Raw genomic sequence first — 19,803 nt, 5'->3', positions numbered from 1 at the left:
GGCACTATTGCAGAATCTGTGTACATTTGTAGCAACACCGTCTTAGATCACAGTCAGAACGTCTTTACACCGTGAGGAAACTCTGAGCTGTAACATTCACACCACGGTGAATAAGAAGATAAAGTAAAGTCATTTGATGAGTTTAAGTACAACCAACGGGAACTACACTTCAGGTCACACGGACTCTAATTTGGTCACTTTTTTCAATTCCTGTGAGCGTATCTGCATTGTGTTCAACTAAACAAGATTCAAGTAAATTAAAGCACCCGCAGACTGGAGAATCATTATATTTGTTTGACGTATATTTTGGTGACATTTTTGTTTGGTGGTGCGTCATGGGAAGTATGGAACGGAACTCATTTTGTCAAAAGGAAAATTCCGTCTATTTTGAGTCGACGTCAGTTTTTCTGGTTTGGAGATAAAGTCAGAGGAAATCAACACGTTTGTGACGTCATGTCAAAAGTAAAGGCTCGAAAATGATGTGACATTATTCGTGATGAACACATGAGTGAGACGCGGTGTGTCAGTGTGGTGTGTGTGTGAGTGCCCCCACCTGATGGCCTCGATCCAGGAGTCTCTCTCCTCAGCGCTGGCGGCACAGATGGTGTAGGACTGATGCTTCCCCTCCACCACCCGTCCATCTGTCTCGGTTTTACACGCCTTGATCTTCTGCCCTGGACTGTTGAGGTTGCACAGTTCCAGACAGTACTGGAGGAATCACACAGTCACCGTGTCAAAAATCTGTTTGGATTTTTTTTTTTATGGATAAAAATATTAATGATAAACATCTACAGGATGTAACCACCCACCGGTTTCCGTGGATACGGCACTTCTCTCACAGACAGGTTTTCTAGAGGGATGATGCCTCTGGGCTCTTTGTCCTGACGACAGGAAAAAAAAAAAACATCAGTCCAAGACCAAATTTAAAACAGGGAATTTCAAATTCTAGGACTAGAAAAATTCATATTCTGGACTAGGATTTTTTATTAAAGCTCAAAGCTGAAACTGTAGAAGAAAAAAAATTAAAATCTTTAAATGTAAATGATTTGAGAAATGATTTTTATAGAAGCGCAACAGCGACTAACGGTCAAAAAACAACTGCCCTTTCACCGGGGTATTTACTGCAGCTAACAGTGAGGTCATGGGAACATGGTGAAAAACAAAACGTAGGGTCATTAAAAGCAGCGGAGGTTTCAGTCTTACGGTGGTGAACTCAAAATAGTAGAGGCAGTTGTCGGTCAGGATGAACCATCTCCTCTTCCAGGTCTTCACTCTGCCTCCTGAACAAACACGGAAACAGCTCGGTGAATTCATTGACACCAAAACACACACACACACACACACCAACACTGTCACGGCGTGGACGTTTCGTCTCGCGCCGGTGTTTTTACCCAGTTTCAGGAGCCAGCCCTCTCTGTCCGGGTTGAAGAAAGTGTGAGTCAGATCGTTCCCGTCGTCTTCTGGAATTTTGAAGGGCTCGCTGCGTATGCTGTCGTACAGTTTCTACAGACGGAGTTGACGAATGAGAAGAGTCATTTTTTTGACACATCAGCTTTGTGTTAGTGTGACGTGATGTCTAATACAACACTTCTATTGTAATTCTATAGTCCACCAGCAGGGGGAATGACTTAAAAAAATGTACTCCCTGAAATCACATTAATTCATCACTAGTGGTGTATGGTGCTGGGTCCATGGTGTTCAACTAAACAGGATTCACACCAAGTAAGTTCATTAAAGCAACCTGAGGCTGGAGAATCGTTATATTTCATTACATATATTTTGGTGATGCATCATGGGACTTTTTCTAATGTTAAAGAGTAAAATCTTTAGAAGTGAATAATTTGTCCTTGTGACACAGCACACACAACAACAAAATGTGACCTGTCCGCTTCTTTAACCACTGAGCCACCACTGCCTCTGATGAACTCCAAAAATAAACATCACCCCAGATGGGACTCGAACCCACAATCCCTGGCTTAGGAGGCCAGTGCCTTATCCATTAGGCCACTGGGGCGTGCAGGTTCACTTGAATTAGTGCTAAAATTCCAGCGATTTTTGTTTTCTCGTTGTCAGTACTAGTGTCTGACTGTCAGCCGTTACCGAGAGCAGATCGTTGGGCAGATCCTCGCCGTTGTTGATGCCTCTGTTCATGGAGATGAAGCGCTCCAGCGTGGTCTTGTCCTTCACGTTGGGGTTGTGGAGGCTGGTGTTCAGCATGATGATGGCAAAAGACAGGATGTAACATGTGTCTAGAAAACAGAAACATTTAGAGGAAGTGAAGACGTAAAGCAGATTCACACAGATAACGTACGTCCATAACCAGAACTGAAGTCTCAACACGACACTTTCAACCAGCTCATTAAAAAAACGTGCTCGAACGTGAACACACGGCGGGGCCAAGATGGCCGCCCTGTTTCTGTGGCTCACCCGTCGACTGGAAGACGTGAGCGTTGCAGTCACAGTAGCGAGTGGCAAAGGCCTCCATCATCCGATCGATTTTCTGGGCTTCTCCAGGAAGTCGGAAACTCCACAGAAACTGTCTGCGAACACGACACGACAAAGAAGAGCAGATTTTCTTTCATCGTTTGTTTTCTATCCAGACAGAAACAGTCGACCACCAATCACAGAATGGCTTTTATTTATGAAAAACACCAGGTTAAATCATTGATCAGTTTTCAAAAATGATTGTTAATTAACTTTGTATCTGATTACTAAACTGATCAATACAGCCCTCTGATCACAAACTCATGGCTCGTGGGCCGAATGTGGCCCGCCAAGTCATTTTTGTGCGGCCCAGGGGAGTTTAAGAAGCGTGTGCCTCGTAATAAAGTCTATGCTGTTGAGTTTCTTAAACTGGAAAATTAGAATTTTTAGAATTGAAAAGTAATGTTCAATATTTGTAACTTGAATAAATAGTAAATAACAAATATTTATTTAAATGTTAAAATGGAGTAGTTACATTTATACAGATTTCAATTTCTAATATGAAGTACATTAAAGTATATGTTTATATTTTTATGGATTGTATTTTTGATGAATAGATGTTAAACTTCAAGGTCATCTTTTGAGGCCTCATAAAAACACAGGGAAGAACACGTCACAGTTTTGGTCACGAGGACTGACCTCAGGGCCTGGACCAGGTTGAGGTCAGAGAACTCATGCAGCTCCACGAAGGCCTTCAGGGTCTGGAGGTGGAGCGCCTCCCTGTGGTGGAAATATGATACATAATAATCACCACAGTGTCAGCTGGCTGCTCCAGCACCTCCAGTCTGTCGCTCACTTCTCTCCTCGTGCTCCTTCTTTCACACTTTTGTCTCACCTTTCACCAAGAAACTCTCCGATGGCCGTCTTGTTGAGTCCTTCCTCCTTGTAGAGAAACTCTGCGATTGTCTCCGCCCGTTCGTCCAGCAGCTTATTCTTCACCAGATAATTGATGCCCTGGACACAAATGTGGAGAGGCTTCAGAAACACTTCAGAGAGCTGTCGTAGGCCTGCTCTGAAAACCTTCAGAGAGCTGTCGTAGGCCTGCTCTTCATTTAGAAACAACTGCACCGAGTGAAGCGTACGTAGTTTCAGAATGATCTAATATTAGGGTGAAATAACCATTTCATTTCATCTGCCACCGTCCCAATTCCTCATTCCTCACAGTCTAAACTTCTTCCTCTTTCCCACCCTCATTCTGAGACTGGAGTGAATTAACGTTTGTATCTGGGGTTTTTTTCATGTGTTGCTGTAAAAACATTCATGACAATCTCTGCCTACATCTGTGACCACAGACGCAGCGGTGCAGCGTTCTCACAGACAGATAGTGTCAGGCTGGCTGAGCAGGAGGAAGTCCACTGAGGACGTGCGTTAGCTTAAAGGGCTAACTCACCTTTTTGGGATCCATGTTGAATTTCTTCTTCCCATTTATGAAACATTTGCTCCTCTCGATTGTTTTGCTGTAAAGACAACGAAAACATTAGTTCTGCATGCTAGAGCAGAGGTCGCAAACCCCCGGCACAGGGGCCACATCTGGCCCGCGAAAACCTTCACATCCGTCCTACAACTCGACATCATTATTTATTTATTTATTTATTGTATTTGTTTGTTCAATAAAATCCTTTAGTCGCTCATACTTTTACTAAAATATTTTTTTTTTAATTGAATGTCGAACACTGGTCTGAGCCTCCAATGAAATTTCAGTAGCCGTGAGAATTTATAAAAATTCTAATTAGCATTTTAACTGAGTATAGCAAACGTTTGTGAGGGTATGAGGCTGAAACTTACTTCTCCTCTGCAGACTCAAAGCTGTGTATTGTTGCCATCACATTGTCTATTTCCAGCTTTAACTTCTGTACGGGGAAAAACACAATAAACTTATTGATAAAGATTCTTTTTTTCAGAGTTCTTGCGATGTCTGTTCCATATGTGCGTTAGCCTGTCTGACCTGGATATCCTCCAGTAGGTCTTTCTTGTACATCCTGATGTTCTCGATCTCCATTTTTTCATCCTCTGTGAAATCTGAGGAAACTTTGAGTTTTTCAAACAAAATGTTGAATTAACACAAAAAGTTTTAAAGATTTAAAAAAAGAACTCCAAGGTCAGCACTTGAAAAACTGGGCTGATTTGACAGTCACAAAGGTCTGAGTATCATCTGCATAGAGGATCACTGCACAATGTGTTCTTGATGGAACTAACACAGTTTAAATTTCATTTAAAAATTCGATATTAACATACAGGTCAAAGGATTATTTCCCTGTCAACAAGTCACAAAATGGCAGCTCTCATCCTCTCTGTGTGAGTGTGTGTGTGTGTCTGAGTGTGTGTCTGAGTGTGTATTGAACTGCGCAGGACTTCCACATCCCCACCCTTCTTCAGTGCTACTTGCACAAACAGATGTTGACATGTGTCACTTGTCTTTTAATCCCGTATTCTTGGATTTATCACATTCATCACGTCATCTCTGACACCACTGGAGTGGAGTTGGTTTGTTTTTAAAAATTTTTTTTTTACTAATAATTTATTTAAGTCTTGTTCTTCTCTTTATCATTGTTTTGTATATTTTTATATAAAAATTGGAGAAGGTAAAGTTGGGTTTCACCTCAACTAGCTCTAACAGAACACAACCCGGTGTGACAGAGATAAAAAGGTTTATTTTATATATGTTTTTATCAATGACTTCTAGGTATCACTGTCTCTTCTCTGGTTGAACCACAGATTACAGTTTGTGATTATTTTTTGTGTTTAGACGTGACGTAATATCATATGTTTATCTGCTTGTTGTCATCTCCAAATTCAAGCACAAAGACGGTAAACAAAACAAGGAATCTGTTTCTGAACCCAACTCTCGTATTAACACACTGTATGTTATGATGTTGAATTTTACATTTAAAGAAATCTATATTTTAGACGCAAAAATTGAACTGAAAACAGCCTTACCCATTGTGAGATCAGTCATTTATTCCAAATACAAAAAAGCCCCAATTCCAAAGTCTCCAAAGTTAAACGTGAGGTGAAGGTGGAAAAAGTGAACTCCACTGCGGCACATAGTGCACTGACACACCAATGTTGAGGATGTTGTCTTTAGACACCACCATCTCTTCCTCTTCCAAGTACCACAGAGTCAAACTCACGTCGAAAGGAAGCCACAGAAACTGACACATCCACTTTCAGAATAAAAGCATGTGTTTTCATTTTATTTTTTAAAGCTGTTTTAACGGTGACGCTACTGTAAGTTAAAGTAGTAACTGACGTGTTTTATTGGAATTCAAACAGATGTGTCTTTTTCAACTTACAGTAAACCTCTATTAAAGACATACTGTGTGTGACGAGTTCTTTGTTGCCTGATTCTGGTTACAGAATTTCTGTGAAAGTCAAAAGTGCGTCAGTTTCCTGTGTAATTGTTGCTCTTCGATATAAGACAATATTTTAGTTTGTCTCTATGGCAGCAGAGGAAGGTAGTTACCGTAGTGATTAACACTGTAGCTAGTGTACCTTTAATAATAATAATAATAATAATATTGCTGATGTAACTGGCTAAAATACGTTAATTGCAAATATATATTGCAAGTTGTTAAAAACGGTTGTAAAATAATACCATATGACATATGTTTCCGTGTTTCTCTGATTTAATTGATAATTAATCACAGACTTTATCAAAACTATCGAATTAAATTGCAATACTAAACTGTTATTGTTTCCTAAACCGAACAAACCACTGTACAACTCTGGTTTGCCGTGATGATATTGGAAGGATAATGACACTAAAGCGCCATCTAGTGGAATCTATTTATATTACAAATGAAATACTTGCTAAATATGATTTATTTAATGTTTTTGAAAGAACAAAAAAAAAAAAAAACTCAATACGCGATTACTTTTAAAAACAAACGACACGTTTCATTTTATTTCTTTAACTTTTTTTTTTTACATATGTGATTATAAAAATAAAACTGTTTTGTTCTTTTTTTTCTTTTTCCCTTTCAGGGTGAGTTTTTTATTCAGGCCACTGAATGAAAGGTCTTTTTTTCTTTTTCCCTTTCAGGGTGCGTTTTTTATTCAGGCCACTGAATGAAAGAGTCTGTGTCAGCCAATACTGATGATGGTTGTTGATAATGATGTTTTTTTAGCTTTATCAGATATTTATTGAGTGGTTTTGCCTGTTGAATTACAGTACATTTCTTTCTGAGTATCTGGGTGTGTTCTGTCATGTTTGCATAGTTGAAAGGAGGAAGTTTAACACATAGTTTACTGGTATGGTCCCCACATGACATTTATGATCATTTTATATATTTGTTAGATTTTTTATAATATGAATCCTCTTTTTTGAGGCTAAAACAGTTGATCTGAGTTACATTCTTTTGATCATTATTTACAAACTTGTGTAGCAGCAGCATACAGGAAGTAAGGAGGTGCAAAAATTGGAGGAAGAGACATTCAGAGAGAAAAAAAATAAGCAGCAGCAGCAGCAGCAGTGGAGGGAGGGCAGAGGGAGGTGTGTAACAATTTCCTGTAGTTGCATGCTGCTTGGTGCCTCTTCACCTTCCTCTCTGTTTCTGTCAGGGCAAAGAGCGCAGACGAAGCTGAGCGGAACAGGATGCAGGCTATCAAATGTGTGGTCGTGGGAGATGGGTATGCCAATATTTCTACTTTGTCTCTATACCTCGAGCTGTGTCTTTGTCTTTGTTTCTTCCCCTAAGTGGGAACTGCGGTGATGCATAATGTGGGACTGAAGACTTGAGGTTGGGGAACTGTGGAAGGGTTTAGGTGAGGATTTTTGAGGAAAGATTCGGCTGAAATCGGACTCTGTTTGCTCCAAAAAACTACGAAGACCCCGAGGGTATCGTAAAGCTTACAGTCATTAGACCCAATCTGGTCTGCTCAGTCCTACATGTAAAACCGTGAGGCATGTATTTGACAGCCTTGACTCAGAGCCTGCTGAGGGGTACAGGCCACAACATGCTGGGAAGGGCTGAAAGGCAGCAAGTGTGCAGGCGTTAGATGAGAGTGAAAGTCAGAGAAATGTTGAACACTCAGGGAGAGAAATCACGGGAAAAAAATTAAATTAAAAAGATACTCTGTTAGTTTTGGTTTAGACACGACTGGAATGAAAAAGTATGAGAAAACCTGCCTCAACCTGTCGGCTGAGTCTAAAAGCTCAAAAATAGATTAATTAACATGTCAACAATCAAACTAAATACTAACTTTTTTTTTTTTTTTTTGCCAAAATGTTAAAATGAAGGGCTTGGCTGTCACAATGGAGGAAATAGTAAAGCGGAAGTGGTGTCAGAGTTGCTGCATAAAATTAAACATTTTTCCTCTTCAGACTCTTCAGTCCTGTGTGTTCCTTCCTGGTTCTGTGTTTTATCAGACACAACCGTCCTCTTATCATCAGATTCTACTGACGGGAATCGGTTGTAAATGAAACTTACAATAATAATAATATGTGGGGATATCTGCTAAACTTACAATAATAATAATAATATGTGGGGATATCTGCAGCTTCTTACGACTCTGGAAACATCTCAGAAATCTGACGTGACCTTGAAGGCCACGACTCGAGACGTCAAAATCTGAACTGCAGCCTCAGCCTTGGAGGCGGGACAAAGTTTTCTGTCACTTAAACGATCTCAGCGTCATTACAGTAATAACGAGCGGGACAAACAAGTCTGTTTTGTTTTTGTTATTTGTCAACACACAGACATGTGCAGTTTATGCACCCTGGGTTGTTGTCAGGGTGAATACATAACACCGACAGTCACTAAAACCTTTCATATGAGTTTTGTTTTTGTTTTTCTTCCGAAAAAGATAAGAGATTCAAATTAAATGAATTAGATGTCAACCGCTACAGATACCGGGAAATGGCGTCATTAAAACTGATGGGAAATCACATTTGGAACTAACATACACAGAGATCAGGGATGGATGTTTGTTTGTAAATTATTATTATTATTATTACTATTACTTGTTCTTCATAGCTCACCATGGCCGGTTCCTGTTTCCAACACTTGCTGCTGCTTCTGAAACAGATCGGTTCCGTTTTTGACTCACGCGGCCACGAACACGTCACACACAGAGCCGGGCTAATGTGTCAGTTGTCGTGGAGACGTTCTTGACAAGCACTTTCGTGCTCCCTCTGTCAGACGCAAATATTTTAAACGATGTGGCGCTTCGAGCTCTGTACTTTTTTTGGTTGACTTTCGGAATTCAACGACACTGTCGTGTTTATCGTGGAGATCGTAAACCACGCGATTGCAGAGTACAGTTGTATCCATTGGCGCCTGACGTGAGACGAAACTGCTGATCGGCGCAGTGGATGTCACCGTCACGTAACTGTTACAAATGTTTCGTTTTTAAATGATGTGAATCTACGTCGAGTTGTTCTAACGCGGATGTTTTAATATCACGCAGTGTTTGATTTAATAACTAAAACATGTCAAGACTCGTGTCTTCTGCTACGACTCTGACACGAAAAAAAAAGAACCCATTTTGAACATTAAAACCACGGATTTCCCCCCCAAAACTCAATTTGAAAACTGTGTAAAAAATGATCAGAGTTCTCTCTGATTTGTTCATTGTTTTGTCTGTAAATCTGGGAGGGAAAAAATAATAATCTAAAGGAATTTGATTCAATTCCCAGATGAGGTAAAGAGGCAGGTTGTGACCTGGTGGGGAAAATAAAATCTACACAGGAGGAATGTTCCGATGGACACTCTGCTGACAGAGGTGTTTAGACTTAAATGTCAGGGAAAACTTCTCATTTTCACTAAGTTTCTTGTTGAACTTTTGTTCAAGAAGTAAGTTTAAATATTGTGAGTATTTAAAAGGGTCCGATCTCCACACCGTCTGCTTTGTAGATTATTAGACGATTATTTACGGATCATCAACCGAGGTAAACATTGTCACGACACACAGCAACTTTTGTTTTGGGTTCGTGGGTTTAGTTTCATCTTCCGCCTTGTAGAGTGTTGTCTGAAATTACTTCCATTAAGAAAGAGCTCGACAGCAGAGCTTTGAAACATGAGACCAGTTCGAACCTGTTTGATCAAAACCAGGACTCGAGAGTCACTGCTTTATCCTGTTACGGTTTTACAGTTGAGTTTGTGAGTTTGTGGTGAAACGGTTATGTTCGAATTTACATACACAGAATAGGAACAATAACATTTTTTTTTATTGTGTCTGACTTTTTCAATCATAACGTCAGGACATGTATTGCATCATTTCCTGTTTGCGCTAAACGTATCTTAACCTTTCTGAAAAGGAGAACCGTTTAAATAACGACTCTGACAAGAGCTGAAACGCAGCAGAGTTTCTGTTTTGTGATTTAAATATCACTCCACCTTTTATCATTATTTCCTGTTCATAATCCTTTCCTTTTGCTGTGTTTGTTTGTTTGTTCCTCTCAGAGCTGTGGGTAAAACATGTCTCCTCATCAGCTACACCACCAATGCCTTCCCCGGGGAATACATTCCTACTGTGTGAGTATATGACACACAAGAACACACACACACACCTCAACATGACAGAGGAGTGTGTGTGTGTGTGTGTGTTCTCATAAATAAACCTTCTGGTCACACATTCAAACATTTCACATTATGTGTTTACTTTGCTGACAGATTTATGACAGATTATGATTAAGATTATGACAGACAAAAACAACTCAATAAACAGTCGCACCTATAATATCGTAGTATGTCGCAATAAATCGGACCGTCGTCCACCTGCATCGTGATACGTATTATATCACCAGATTCTTGCCAATACACACCAATAACCAATAACACTAATCTTAGCCACAACTGACCAGGTTATATTCAAGTACAGATATACAGGTATTTTGGTACCATTTTTATGGTATCATTTTCAGTGCAGTACACAGAGAATGTAACGGTACTGGTCATATTAAATAAATATTCAAATAAAAAAATATTCAAATAATAATAATATATTACTGTATACTATACTATAAATATGACCAGACAATGTTTTGTTAAGTAAAATCAATAAAGTTCAGTGTAATCTGACGTAATCTAATTTGGTATAGTATCGTATAGACTAGTACAGTATGGTATAGTATACTACAGATAGTATTGCATTCCATTGTTTAAAATGTTGAGGGATAAGTATTAGTATCGTGGAATTCAGTATACATGTACAATGACACATGTATTAGTAGGAATTCCTAACTGCACCAAGTGGCCACACGTCGTGGAATTCAATATACATGTACAATGGTACATGTATTAGTAGGACTTCCTAACTGCACCAAGTGGCCACACGGAGGCAGTATTGATCAAACATAAGACTGCAGTGGTTCTTATTTTACCGTGCTCAAAAGACAGGCGACAATATTAGTACTCCATCTGATGTATACTCAGGTATACATAAATACTGGTTAGTAGTACTACAGTATTTATATCTGTTTCTGGTCATTAAACTCTGCATCAGACTGACAATATTTATATATCACTCATAAATCACCCTTTTAAAAGACACACACTGACGCCCCCTGCAGCTGACTGACCTCTCTGACCTCTCTGACCTTTTTTTGCTCCCGACAGATTTGACAACTACTCTGCTAACGTGATGGTGGACAGCAAGCCGGTCAATCTGGGCCTCTGGGATACAGCTGGGCAGGAGGACTACGACAGGCTGCGTCCACTGTCCTACCCACAGACGGTACGTCCCACTCACTGCTCACACATGCATTCAATTCATTAGAGGAAATGACATCAACCTCACACACCCCCACCTCCCACCCCCACTGGGACTTAGAGAGGTGGTGAAGAGAGGGATCAATACAGTACTGTGCAGTGGGAACGAGTCGTGTTTCATTAAATTAAAGAGAGAAAATAAAGTAGGTTATTATAGTGTATACTGTAATATAAATATAATATAATATACACACAAGTGTTTTAAGATTTGGCCTTAACTTTGACATTTGATGATAAGTGGTTTAAACCAGGTTACTAACTCGACACTAAAAGGTCAGAGCCTCGTCGTCTTCCCTCGAAACAACATTTTCTTTTACAGCTCAGAAAATAAAGATAAAATTAAATAAAGTAATTGAGAAAAAAAATCAATCAAGATTAGTCGAAACTGAAGACGTGCAGACCGCTCTGTCGTCCTTGTTTTTGTCATTCCTTTGTTTTTTAATCTGTATTAATTTTTTATTTAACTTTTTTCTTCCTAACCTTCTCGTTGCTTCGTCCAGGATGTTTTCCTAATCTGCTTCTCCCTGGTGAGCCCAGCGTCCTACGAGAACGTCAGAGCAAAGGTGGGTCACACGTATTCACACAGACCTTTGATGTTCAGCACGCTCCTATGAAGTGGTCTGGTGGTGGTGAACCGTTTTATTCATGTCTGCGGCGAAGCTTTCACCGTGGCCTCTGTCTTCCTGCTGCTCATATATGACGACGAATACATTAAAATAAAAGGATTGGCCTCGTGGACGCTGAGTTGAGCAGCTCCGGCCACAAAACACCATCCCTTAAGTTAGGAGTAACCATGGTTACAGGGAATTGATGAGCCGAGACGCAAATAATTCCTGACAACAAAAGGTGACAAGATGAGATGATTAGGAGTTAAAAATAACACAAAGGTCGGGTGGAAACTTCACAGCAGGGAGGAGTGGAATTAGGTTTTCATTTGAGGGTTTGAGGTAGTGTCGTACAGGACACGGAAGAGGTGAAGAAAAGGAGTCATATATCTCTTGCAGTTCTACAGTTTTACCACTGATGTCAGCAGTGAGTTTATGTAAATTAATTGTAGGGTCCTGAGACGTTTACCACAGTTTTGGATCAAACAGCTGCATATATAGTATCGGAAAAATAGTGTTTGGATAATATCAGCATGTCGGATATTGGCAGAAAATGAATATCAGAATTTTTTATTAATTACATTTTTTTTTTACTTTAGTGGTGAGTCAATAAAACCCTGATACATTTTATTTGAACTTCGGAAAACCTCGGGTTCAAGAAAGTCTGACAGTTAAGATCTTAATCCCTGATCCAAAAAAACCCGTTTGATAATAAACAAAAATCCTGCCAACCTGCAGCTTCTCTCTGCCTTTAATCAGTGTTAAATTAAAGCGCGTTTGTTTTGGTGTCTGTAGAGGTTAACAAGTATCGGCAGGAAGACCCTGGAGCAGCTAAATGTCAGGGAAATCAAAGGAAGATGATACGGTGAGCGTATGGATCTGCAGCATCCATCACCAATCAGATTGTGTTTATCTCCCCCACATTAACAGGTGCACGATCGATGACAGGGAGAGAGGGGGAGAGAGAGAGGGAGAGAGGAGATTAGAGTCATGACTGATGTCAATTTTATGAAATTAAAAAGAAAGAAAATATATAAAAAAAATTTGAAGAGAGGCTACACGATGTAGGATCGTGGGCTTTAGAACAGACGATCATTTAAAATGCTAACAAGAAGATGAAGGGGACAAAAGATGGATGTGGGCGACAGAAGTGAACAGGGAATTAGCTACAGGTTCGTCAGGGAGTTCATCGTAAACACATTCACCATAAAGAAAAAAACACTCTAGTCTATCTTTGCATCGTCCTTTGTATTGTTAACTATTTATCGTGAATACTTGAGAATGGAGTATTTCTATCCTGGACTTCTCTTCTCTGGAGTACTTCCAGTAGAAAGAATGGGGATTGAACCAGCAAACCAGTGATCCTACTGTAAAAATCCAAGGAAACTAAAGCAAACAAAACATCTGTACAAACCGATCCCGCTCCGTATTTTACCCCCTCTTTTCTTCCGGTCTCCAGTGGTACCCCGAGGTTCGTCATCACTGCCCCTCCACGCCCATCATCCTGGTGGGCACCAAGCTGGATCTGAGGGATGATAAAGACACCATCGAGAAGCTGAAGGAGAAAAAGCTGTCGCCGATCACCTATCCCCACGGACTGGCTCTGGCAAAGGACATAGGTCAGAGACACGAGTGTTGACCACGACCGCGGCGTCTGCGTCTTTATGTCAGGAAATGAAAAATGTCTGTGCGTCAGTGGGTTTACCGTTGATGTTGATTCATGGGTTTATTACGGCAGCTGCGGTGATATCAGCCTTTTTAAAGTGCAAGTAGGATTGATTAGTGGGAATGTGGTCAGTTATCTTCAGCCCGTACTGAAGACGTATGGAGCTGTTGGTTCATATTCATTCATTTCCACTAATGTCCCTGGAACAATTGACAAGGTACAGAAATGTTAATTTTCTAATGATTAATTAATAATTATAACTATGAAGCCCCGGGCTGAGAAGAATATGTTTTTAAAAAAATATAATTACATCGTCAGCAAAGAGAAAGAGAAATTCTGCTCATACTCTAGACATGTTGACAACTTTCAGACAGAAAGTCCAGCAGCACTTGATTTAAATGACATAATGTGAATCGAGTGTAAGTCAGTAAAAACACACCTCAAAAAAGCCAAAAAACTCTGCCTAGCAACAGAGATCCCATTGGTTTCCAGCCACCACTATTAAACTCACAGCTTGCACAGGTGTAATAAGATAAGATATATATCATGTTAAATACGTCATATTTCTGTGTTTTTCACACAGATGCTGTAAAATACCTGGAATGTTCAGCTTTGACCCAGCGGGGTCTGAAGACCGTGTTCGTGTATGTGTGTGTGTGTTAAATACGTCATATTTCTGTGTCTTTCATGCAGATGCTGTAAAATACCTGGAATGTTCAGCTTTGACCCAGCGGGGTCTGAAGACCGTGTTCGACGAGGCCATCAGGGCCGTCCTCTGTCCTCAACCCACCAAGGCCAAGAAGAAGCCCTGCTCCCTCCTGTAAATTGTAAGAAAACCCACAGCCTAGGATTACTTTACTTTTCCCAGATTTTTACATCTTTACTTTAAAACAACTCAACAAAAGAATCTTATTAGCGTCAGGATTTATCGCTGCTTTTCACATGTGCGGTTTAAATGACGAGGAGAGTGAGGTCACGGACGTGACAACGGGAAGAAAAATGTGAAGTTAAGAAAAAGAAAATGACAAAGACTTGATGATGGAACTCCAAACATGCAATTACACCCTGGAGGTGGATAATTAGATAATGAGGTCTTCATCGTTGTTCTAAAGAAAGACTTTTAGTTTTGATCGAAGTCTTCATGTGGTTTATTTTTACCTCCCTGACGGGAGGCAGACTTCAGCCTTGAACCCAGTGCTACGTCTTGTCTCTAGAATTTGGAAGTTCCAAGTTGACGACTAATATGTCGATCACATTAGACGACGCATCATAAGAAAAAGAAAATAACGCCCCCTCTTGGTCTGCCTTCTGCGGGGACCAGGATTCTGCATACAATCTTCTTATTAAAAAACATTAATAAAATGAGCTGCAATGCTGCCATCTAGTGGCTTTCACTTTCACTTACAGCCGTTTTTCCCCAAAACTATTTTTAAGACACACATGATTCGGCATTGGGTTATCGGCTTTTTGTTACTATAACGGAATAATGCTAACATCGGGCTGATAATAACAGATGGACGATATTATTGGACTTAAAAAGATGCAAAAACAGGACACTTTTTTAAAAGTAATAATTATTCATCCGTATAATTAGAAAACTAATTGTGTCCTTACAGTAGTTTAGGCTTCCAGGGTAAAAAAATATTTCAATTGCATTAAAAAATAAAGACCTCTTTATGAATAAACGATTATTTACTTTAAAGTTGCCATCACGTTTCCTCGTTTTTACCTTCGTTCTCATCTGTTGATGTTCTTACTCTTTACAGATTCTCCCAGACCCAGAACAAGACACGAATTTATTCATATTGATCAACCACTGTAACAAATGGAGCAGTGAGAAATTCTGTATAAAATTTCCACTAGTTTAGATTGCTTTTGTGTTTTCAAAATATTCAGCTCGGAGCAAACCCTGAGACGTCAGATTTAGTAGAGAAAAAGACCCAGGACCCTCACACATACAGTATTCCCTTTGACCCGTGTGTCATTTGTTTTTACGTTGTTGAATCTGACACAACACTGAAATGTTTAAAGGCAGTTTATATTCAATAATTTGAGGGAATGCAGTTTTGAAGCTGAATCTTTTTTTTTTATTATTCCACCAACATTTAATTTCAAATGTATTCTTCTCTGTGATGTTAAAATAAACAAACATACTGGTGAATCAAATGTCTCTGGGTGATTTGTTTTCTTTCTCTTAGGGATAAAAATAAAGGCCTGTATAAATTTAATTGGAAGGATTTTGCAGTACCGTGCCGTACCACACTGGGGCGTGGTAATTATTAAACAGGTGTAAAATTGTGGCATTTTTTTGTTTTTGTTTTACTTTTTTAATTAATACACATCACTAACATTTAATGTAGACATCAACAGACTATATTTAATTACAAAAAGTAGTGAAATGTAGAGACGTACGTCGTCTACTGTATTTTATTTTTCTGAACAGATGCTATTCTCGGTGCGCATCAGGCTACATTGTGGATAATTGTCAGAAATCGCTGTCAATTGACCATGACGCAAGGATGTCCGAATGAATGCAAAGCTGCCCATGGCAACACAAAACCTGAAGAGACACTGGGCATAAAGACAAATCACCTAAAAGCTATTGATAGCCTGAACGGTACGGCCCCCGGCAACAGCCGCGGCTGGTGTCAGCAGCAACCGCAGGCACGAAAGGAGACGACAGTTAATGACAACACAGTACGAGGCTGCGGAAATACAGTCTCTGAAAGTCCTTGGAGGGAAGTTTTAAATGAAAAAATTTGGGGTTTTTTTTTCCCCTTTGGCAATTGAAAAACTTGAGCTCATCACGAGCTGAACAGTCACGGCCGCGACTCCATTAAACCACGTGCGTCTGCCGTAATGCTAACCTATTGTTTGTTTGTTTTTCCTTCGCAAACACCGTTTATCTCACTTTGAGTTCCACAAGGGCGGCGCCAAGACAGCAGCATCAATCTGACTTTTGTGATTTGTTTGTTGTTTGTTTGAGCGCGTGTAGATTAATGATCCAAATGAAGGGAGGAGCGGTGTCTGCCGCGGCCTCACCAGGTGGGAAACATCCGTCAGTGATCATGTGGTGTCAGGTTCTGAGTCCAACAGTGTCTCACCAGCACCAACGGCTGGTTTAAATGATGAACTGCAGCAGATGATGATGATATATTGAACAGCAGTGCAAATGGAACAGAGATTTGAGTTCATGTTCAAACAGTTCATGGCTAAAATAAGCTCCACTTGTTCCACAGACCGGTGAATGCCACTGACGGAGGTCGACTTGAACTACTCGGCTGCTTGATTGCAGCAGATTGATTTCAGGTGCGGTGTTTCTAAAAGTGCAACACAATCCTGTAAAAATAGCATCTTTACCCACGAGTGGTAAGAACGACGTGACAAAGTGGCCAAATGTTCTGCATAATTACACGGACATCTCAATTCGAGTCGGATAGAAAAACAGTGTGAGGTGTTTGATTCTAACCTGAGGTTCAGCTGACGGGGACGACAGCTTCATTTCACCAGAGTACGTCTCAGCTTTGAATCAATTTCTTCTTCTTCTCTCACTGCCTCCGGCCTCTTCAGAGGCTCGGCAATTTGTGGAAGAGCAGGATGTAAAAAAGTCTCTGTGTTTGCAGCAAAGAGAGAACGAGAAAGAAAGGGTGGGAGAGAGAGACAGAGAGAGACAGAGAGAGAGCCCTTTCACACCAGATTATCGTTGACTTGTTGATTGCAGGGAACAGGAGGCTGACAGCTCAGATTAGGATCAATAGGGATCCTCTTTATTCACCCGACGTTAACATGTTCTACCGTGTCAGCCTCTCTTTTATGTGCACAGCTGAGCGTTTGCAATTTAAAACAAACAAACAAACAAACACACAAACAAACAAACAAACACACAACGACGCTCACAAAAGACATGAAAACGTGGTATGAAAGATGATTTCCACGACGGGGCTTTTTAGAGACAAAGTGATTGAAATGTGACCAATAAAAAAGCTCAATAGAAGGGGGGGAAGTGGGGGGGGGGGGTCAGGAACAGATACATGTTCTCGTTTTCATGCACACATTATTAAAGGTGTGAGATTCAAGACTCAAGAACGTCTACTGTCTCTGGTCCTTCTGTATTCAATATTTGTAAACTTGTCTTTGATTGTTGTCATATAAAATATTTCCATTAAGGGCTGTCAAACTATTCACATTTTTGGATCTAATTATAATTAGAAAATGGCTGGGTAGCTGTGGATTAATCGCGATTAATCGTTTTGTACCATCGATTGATGCACCATGATTTGATGGAAGATGTTTGTACATATACGCAGTATCAGGTTTTACATTGCAACTGTATATTAAAATTTAAGATAAGTGGCCTCCCTCCATCAGCTGCTGCACGTCCAGATCAGTTATATATATATATTTATATACATATATACAGTAGTGGTCCCAAGAAAGACGACAGAGAAATGTAGAAACAAACTGATCATGACCAGAAATAGTTTTCCAGTCGGCTAACATTCAGGTATCATTTAATTCATCATTCAAATAACATTTATCTCTTCGTGTAAACGCCATCGACTGCTGTCACTGAGTTTCCACTCTCACCTCGTGGGGTAAAATGCAAAATTCAACTGTTGTAATTAAAGCACTCAATTCATAGTTTTAACAAAACGAAAACAAATGCTAAGCTGCGCGAGCGTTCAGTTAACACTGACCGGTACGTTTAGCATTAGCAGCTATCGTAAAGTCTACACTGACGGTTATCGCAATGTCTGTTTTCATCCACTCTTACTTTTCTACGTCAGTGAGAGAAAGATGAAAGTGTGGTGTGTGGTTGTGGATCCCTCATTAGTGTGTTCACCCGCTCCTGAGTTTACACTTCAGCCATTCAGAGCCGTATGCAATGCTGCTTTGTTTGACCACGGATCCGGACAATTGCATTTATCCCCAGTGCTCGGCTCCAAAAGCTCTTTATTCCCAAGATTAAATAGATTTTTGCTTCATGTGTCTGTGCCTCTGCATATATTTGAGCGTCCCTTTTTTCAGCTTCTGTGACCGTGTGTTTTTTCCGTTCCATAATTAGAATCTGTTTTTTTTTTATCTTTTTGTATCAAGAAAAGCAATGAAAGAAAGCAACATGAAAAAGGAAGATGTTTCTGTGTTTCCTTGTCTGGATAACTCTGATTGGTCACACATCTGGTCATGAATGGAGAGGAAAAAAAGCATTAGCAAAATGGTTTGTTTTTAAATGCCTTGTAAACAATAAACTAAACTGTGTAAAAAACACAATGTAACACAATGACTGACAGACTGACAGACTGACAGACTGACAGACTGACAGACTGACAGACTGACAGACTGACAGACTGACAGACTGACAGACTGACAGACTGACAGACTGACAGACTGACAGACTGACAGACTGACAGACTGACTGACAGACTGACAGACAGACTGAGAGACAGACTGACTGACTGACTGACAGACAGACTGAGAGACAGACAGACAGACAGACTGACAGACTGACAGACTGACAGACAGACTGTCTGTCAGTCAGTCAGTCAGTCTGTCTGTCTGTCTGTCAGTCGGTCTGTCTGTTTGACTGTCTGTCTGTCACTCCATCAAAGTGCGCCACCTTGTGGTGGTGCCACCCCATTATCACCACACTGTTGGTGTGTGTCGTCAGTAAATATAACACCGTCTGTCACTGTCTGTACGTTAGTTGTTGTTGCTCATTGGACGAAGTTGTTTTTGTTTAAATATTTTAATTGTAACCATAATAATAATAATAACAATTGTTACTATTATTATTAATATTAATAGCAATAATATTAATATCAATATCAATAATAATACCTACTCTAAATACAGCAACTACTACCACTACTACCGACCATTATGGGATGTTAACGGAGGGAATATTTGGTGGTTGTTGTTGCAAACGTTTAGATTTAGTTGTTTTTTGTTTTGTTCCGCTGACAACTTAAAGTCAAATCTTGCAGGAACTGCCTCTAAAGTGTGGCGGTCGGTGCCTCCCAGTTGCCCCGTGTGGTGGTCGGTGCTCAGTTTTGGTCGGTGGTCAGTTTTGGTCGGTGGTCGGTGCTCAGTTTTGCGCATCATTTAAACGTCGTTTTTATTCATTGTCAGTGTACGTGCTTTTGTGTGGCTCAACTTCTGGTCCGTGCTGTGACCGTGACGACTCTCCATCAGCATCAGCATCAGTTCGGCGGTGAATCACGTGACGCGGCTGCAGTTGATGGGAGATAAGAAAGTGTTTTATTAGTTCCAGCGACGAGAGACAACATTTAATACAAGAGGAAAACGTAACTGGGCATGATGAAGGGGGGGGGGGGGG

The 19,803-nt window shown here is 40.2% G+C and overlaps 2 protein-coding genes, 1 long non-coding RNA gene and 1 other non-coding gene across 4 annotated transcripts; 1 reads left to right on the top strand and 3 right to left on the bottom strand.

Annotated features, from left to right (window-relative positions):
- cyth4b (cytohesin 4b) lies at nucleotides 1-5,575 on the bottom strand. Its single transcript, XM_008316549.3, has 12 exons — nucleotides 5,422-5,575; nucleotides 4,430-4,512; nucleotides 4,270-4,334; nucleotides 3,875-3,941; nucleotides 3,320-3,438; nucleotides 3,124-3,204; nucleotides 2,428-2,540; nucleotides 2,101-2,249; nucleotides 1,392-1,503; nucleotides 1,204-1,280; nucleotides 810-881; nucleotides 1-708 (listed from the first exon to the last, which is right to left on the bottom strand). The coding sequence occupies exons 1-12, from the start codon at nucleotides 5,438-5,440 to the stop codon at nucleotides 457-459; spliced, it is 1,209 nt and encodes a 402-aa protein (XP_008314771.1). The 5' UTR covers nucleotides 5,441-5,575; the 3' UTR covers nucleotides 1-456.
- On the bottom strand, nucleotides 1,942-2,014 carry trnar-ccu (transfer RNA arginine (anticodon CCU)). The gene has a single exon. It is a non-coding gene; the product is annotated as a tRNA-Arg (tRNA).
- Nucleotides 5,576-6,962: 1,387 nt separating the features above from the next.
- Nucleotides 6,963-15,627, top strand: rac2 (Rac family small GTPase 2). Its single transcript, XM_008316548.3, has 7 exons — nucleotides 6,963-7,113; nucleotides 9,888-9,959; nucleotides 11,043-11,160; nucleotides 11,696-11,758; nucleotides 13,260-13,419; nucleotides 14,160-14,293; nucleotides 15,233-15,627. The coding sequence occupies exons 1-6, from the start codon at nucleotides 7,079-7,081 to the stop codon at nucleotides 14,288-14,290; spliced, it is 579 nt and encodes a 192-aa protein (XP_008314770.1). The 5' UTR covers nucleotides 6,963-7,078; the 3' UTR covers nucleotides 14,291-14,293; nucleotides 15,233-15,627.
- Nucleotides 15,628-15,847: 220 nt separating this feature from the next.
- LOC112487475 (uncharacterized) lies at nucleotides 15,848-17,355 on the bottom strand. The gene is made up of 2 exons (XR_003050575.1): nucleotides 16,936-17,355; nucleotides 15,848-16,786 (listed from the first exon to the last, which is right to left on the bottom strand). It is a non-coding gene; the product is annotated as an uncharacterized LOC112487475 (long non-coding RNA).
- Between the last annotated feature and the right edge of the window lie 2,448 nt (nucleotides 17,356-19,803).

This window comes from Cynoglossus semilaevis, chromosome 9 (assembly GCF_000523025.1).
Source record: "Cynoglossus semilaevis isolate Cse_v1.0 chromosome 9, Cse_v1.0, whole genome shotgun sequence".
In the NCBI taxonomy this organism is placed as follows: domain Eukaryota; kingdom Metazoa; phylum Chordata; class Actinopteri; order Pleuronectiformes; family Cynoglossidae; genus Cynoglossus; species Cynoglossus semilaevis.
The sequence above is the reverse complement of the archived record's forward strand: the minus strand, read 5'-3'. Positions and strand labels throughout refer to the sequence as shown.

Bases quoted from the DNA above. Each gene is read 5' to 3' on its own strand.
- rac2 (XM_008316548.3), top strand. From the start codon at position 7,079: ATGCAGGCTATCAAATGTGTGGTCGTGGGAGATGG. The intron at 9,960-11,042 runs GTGAGTATATGA...TGCTCCCGACAG, and splicing joins GGGGAATACATTCCTACTGT to ATTTGACAACTACTCTGCTA. The intron at 11,161-11,695 runs GTACGTCCCACT...TGCTTCGTCCAG, and splicing joins CACTGTCCTACCCACAGACG to GATGTTTTCCTAATCTGCTT.
- cyth4b (XM_008316549.3), bottom strand. The intron at 3,439-3,874 runs GTGAGTTAGCCC...ATTTGTGTCCAG, and splicing joins TCAACATGGATCCCAAAAAG to GGCATCAATTATCTGGTGAA. The intron at 3,205-3,319 runs GTGAGACAAAAG...TTTCCACCACAG, and splicing joins GGAGAGTTTCTTGGTGAAAG to GGAGGCGCTCCACCTCCAGA.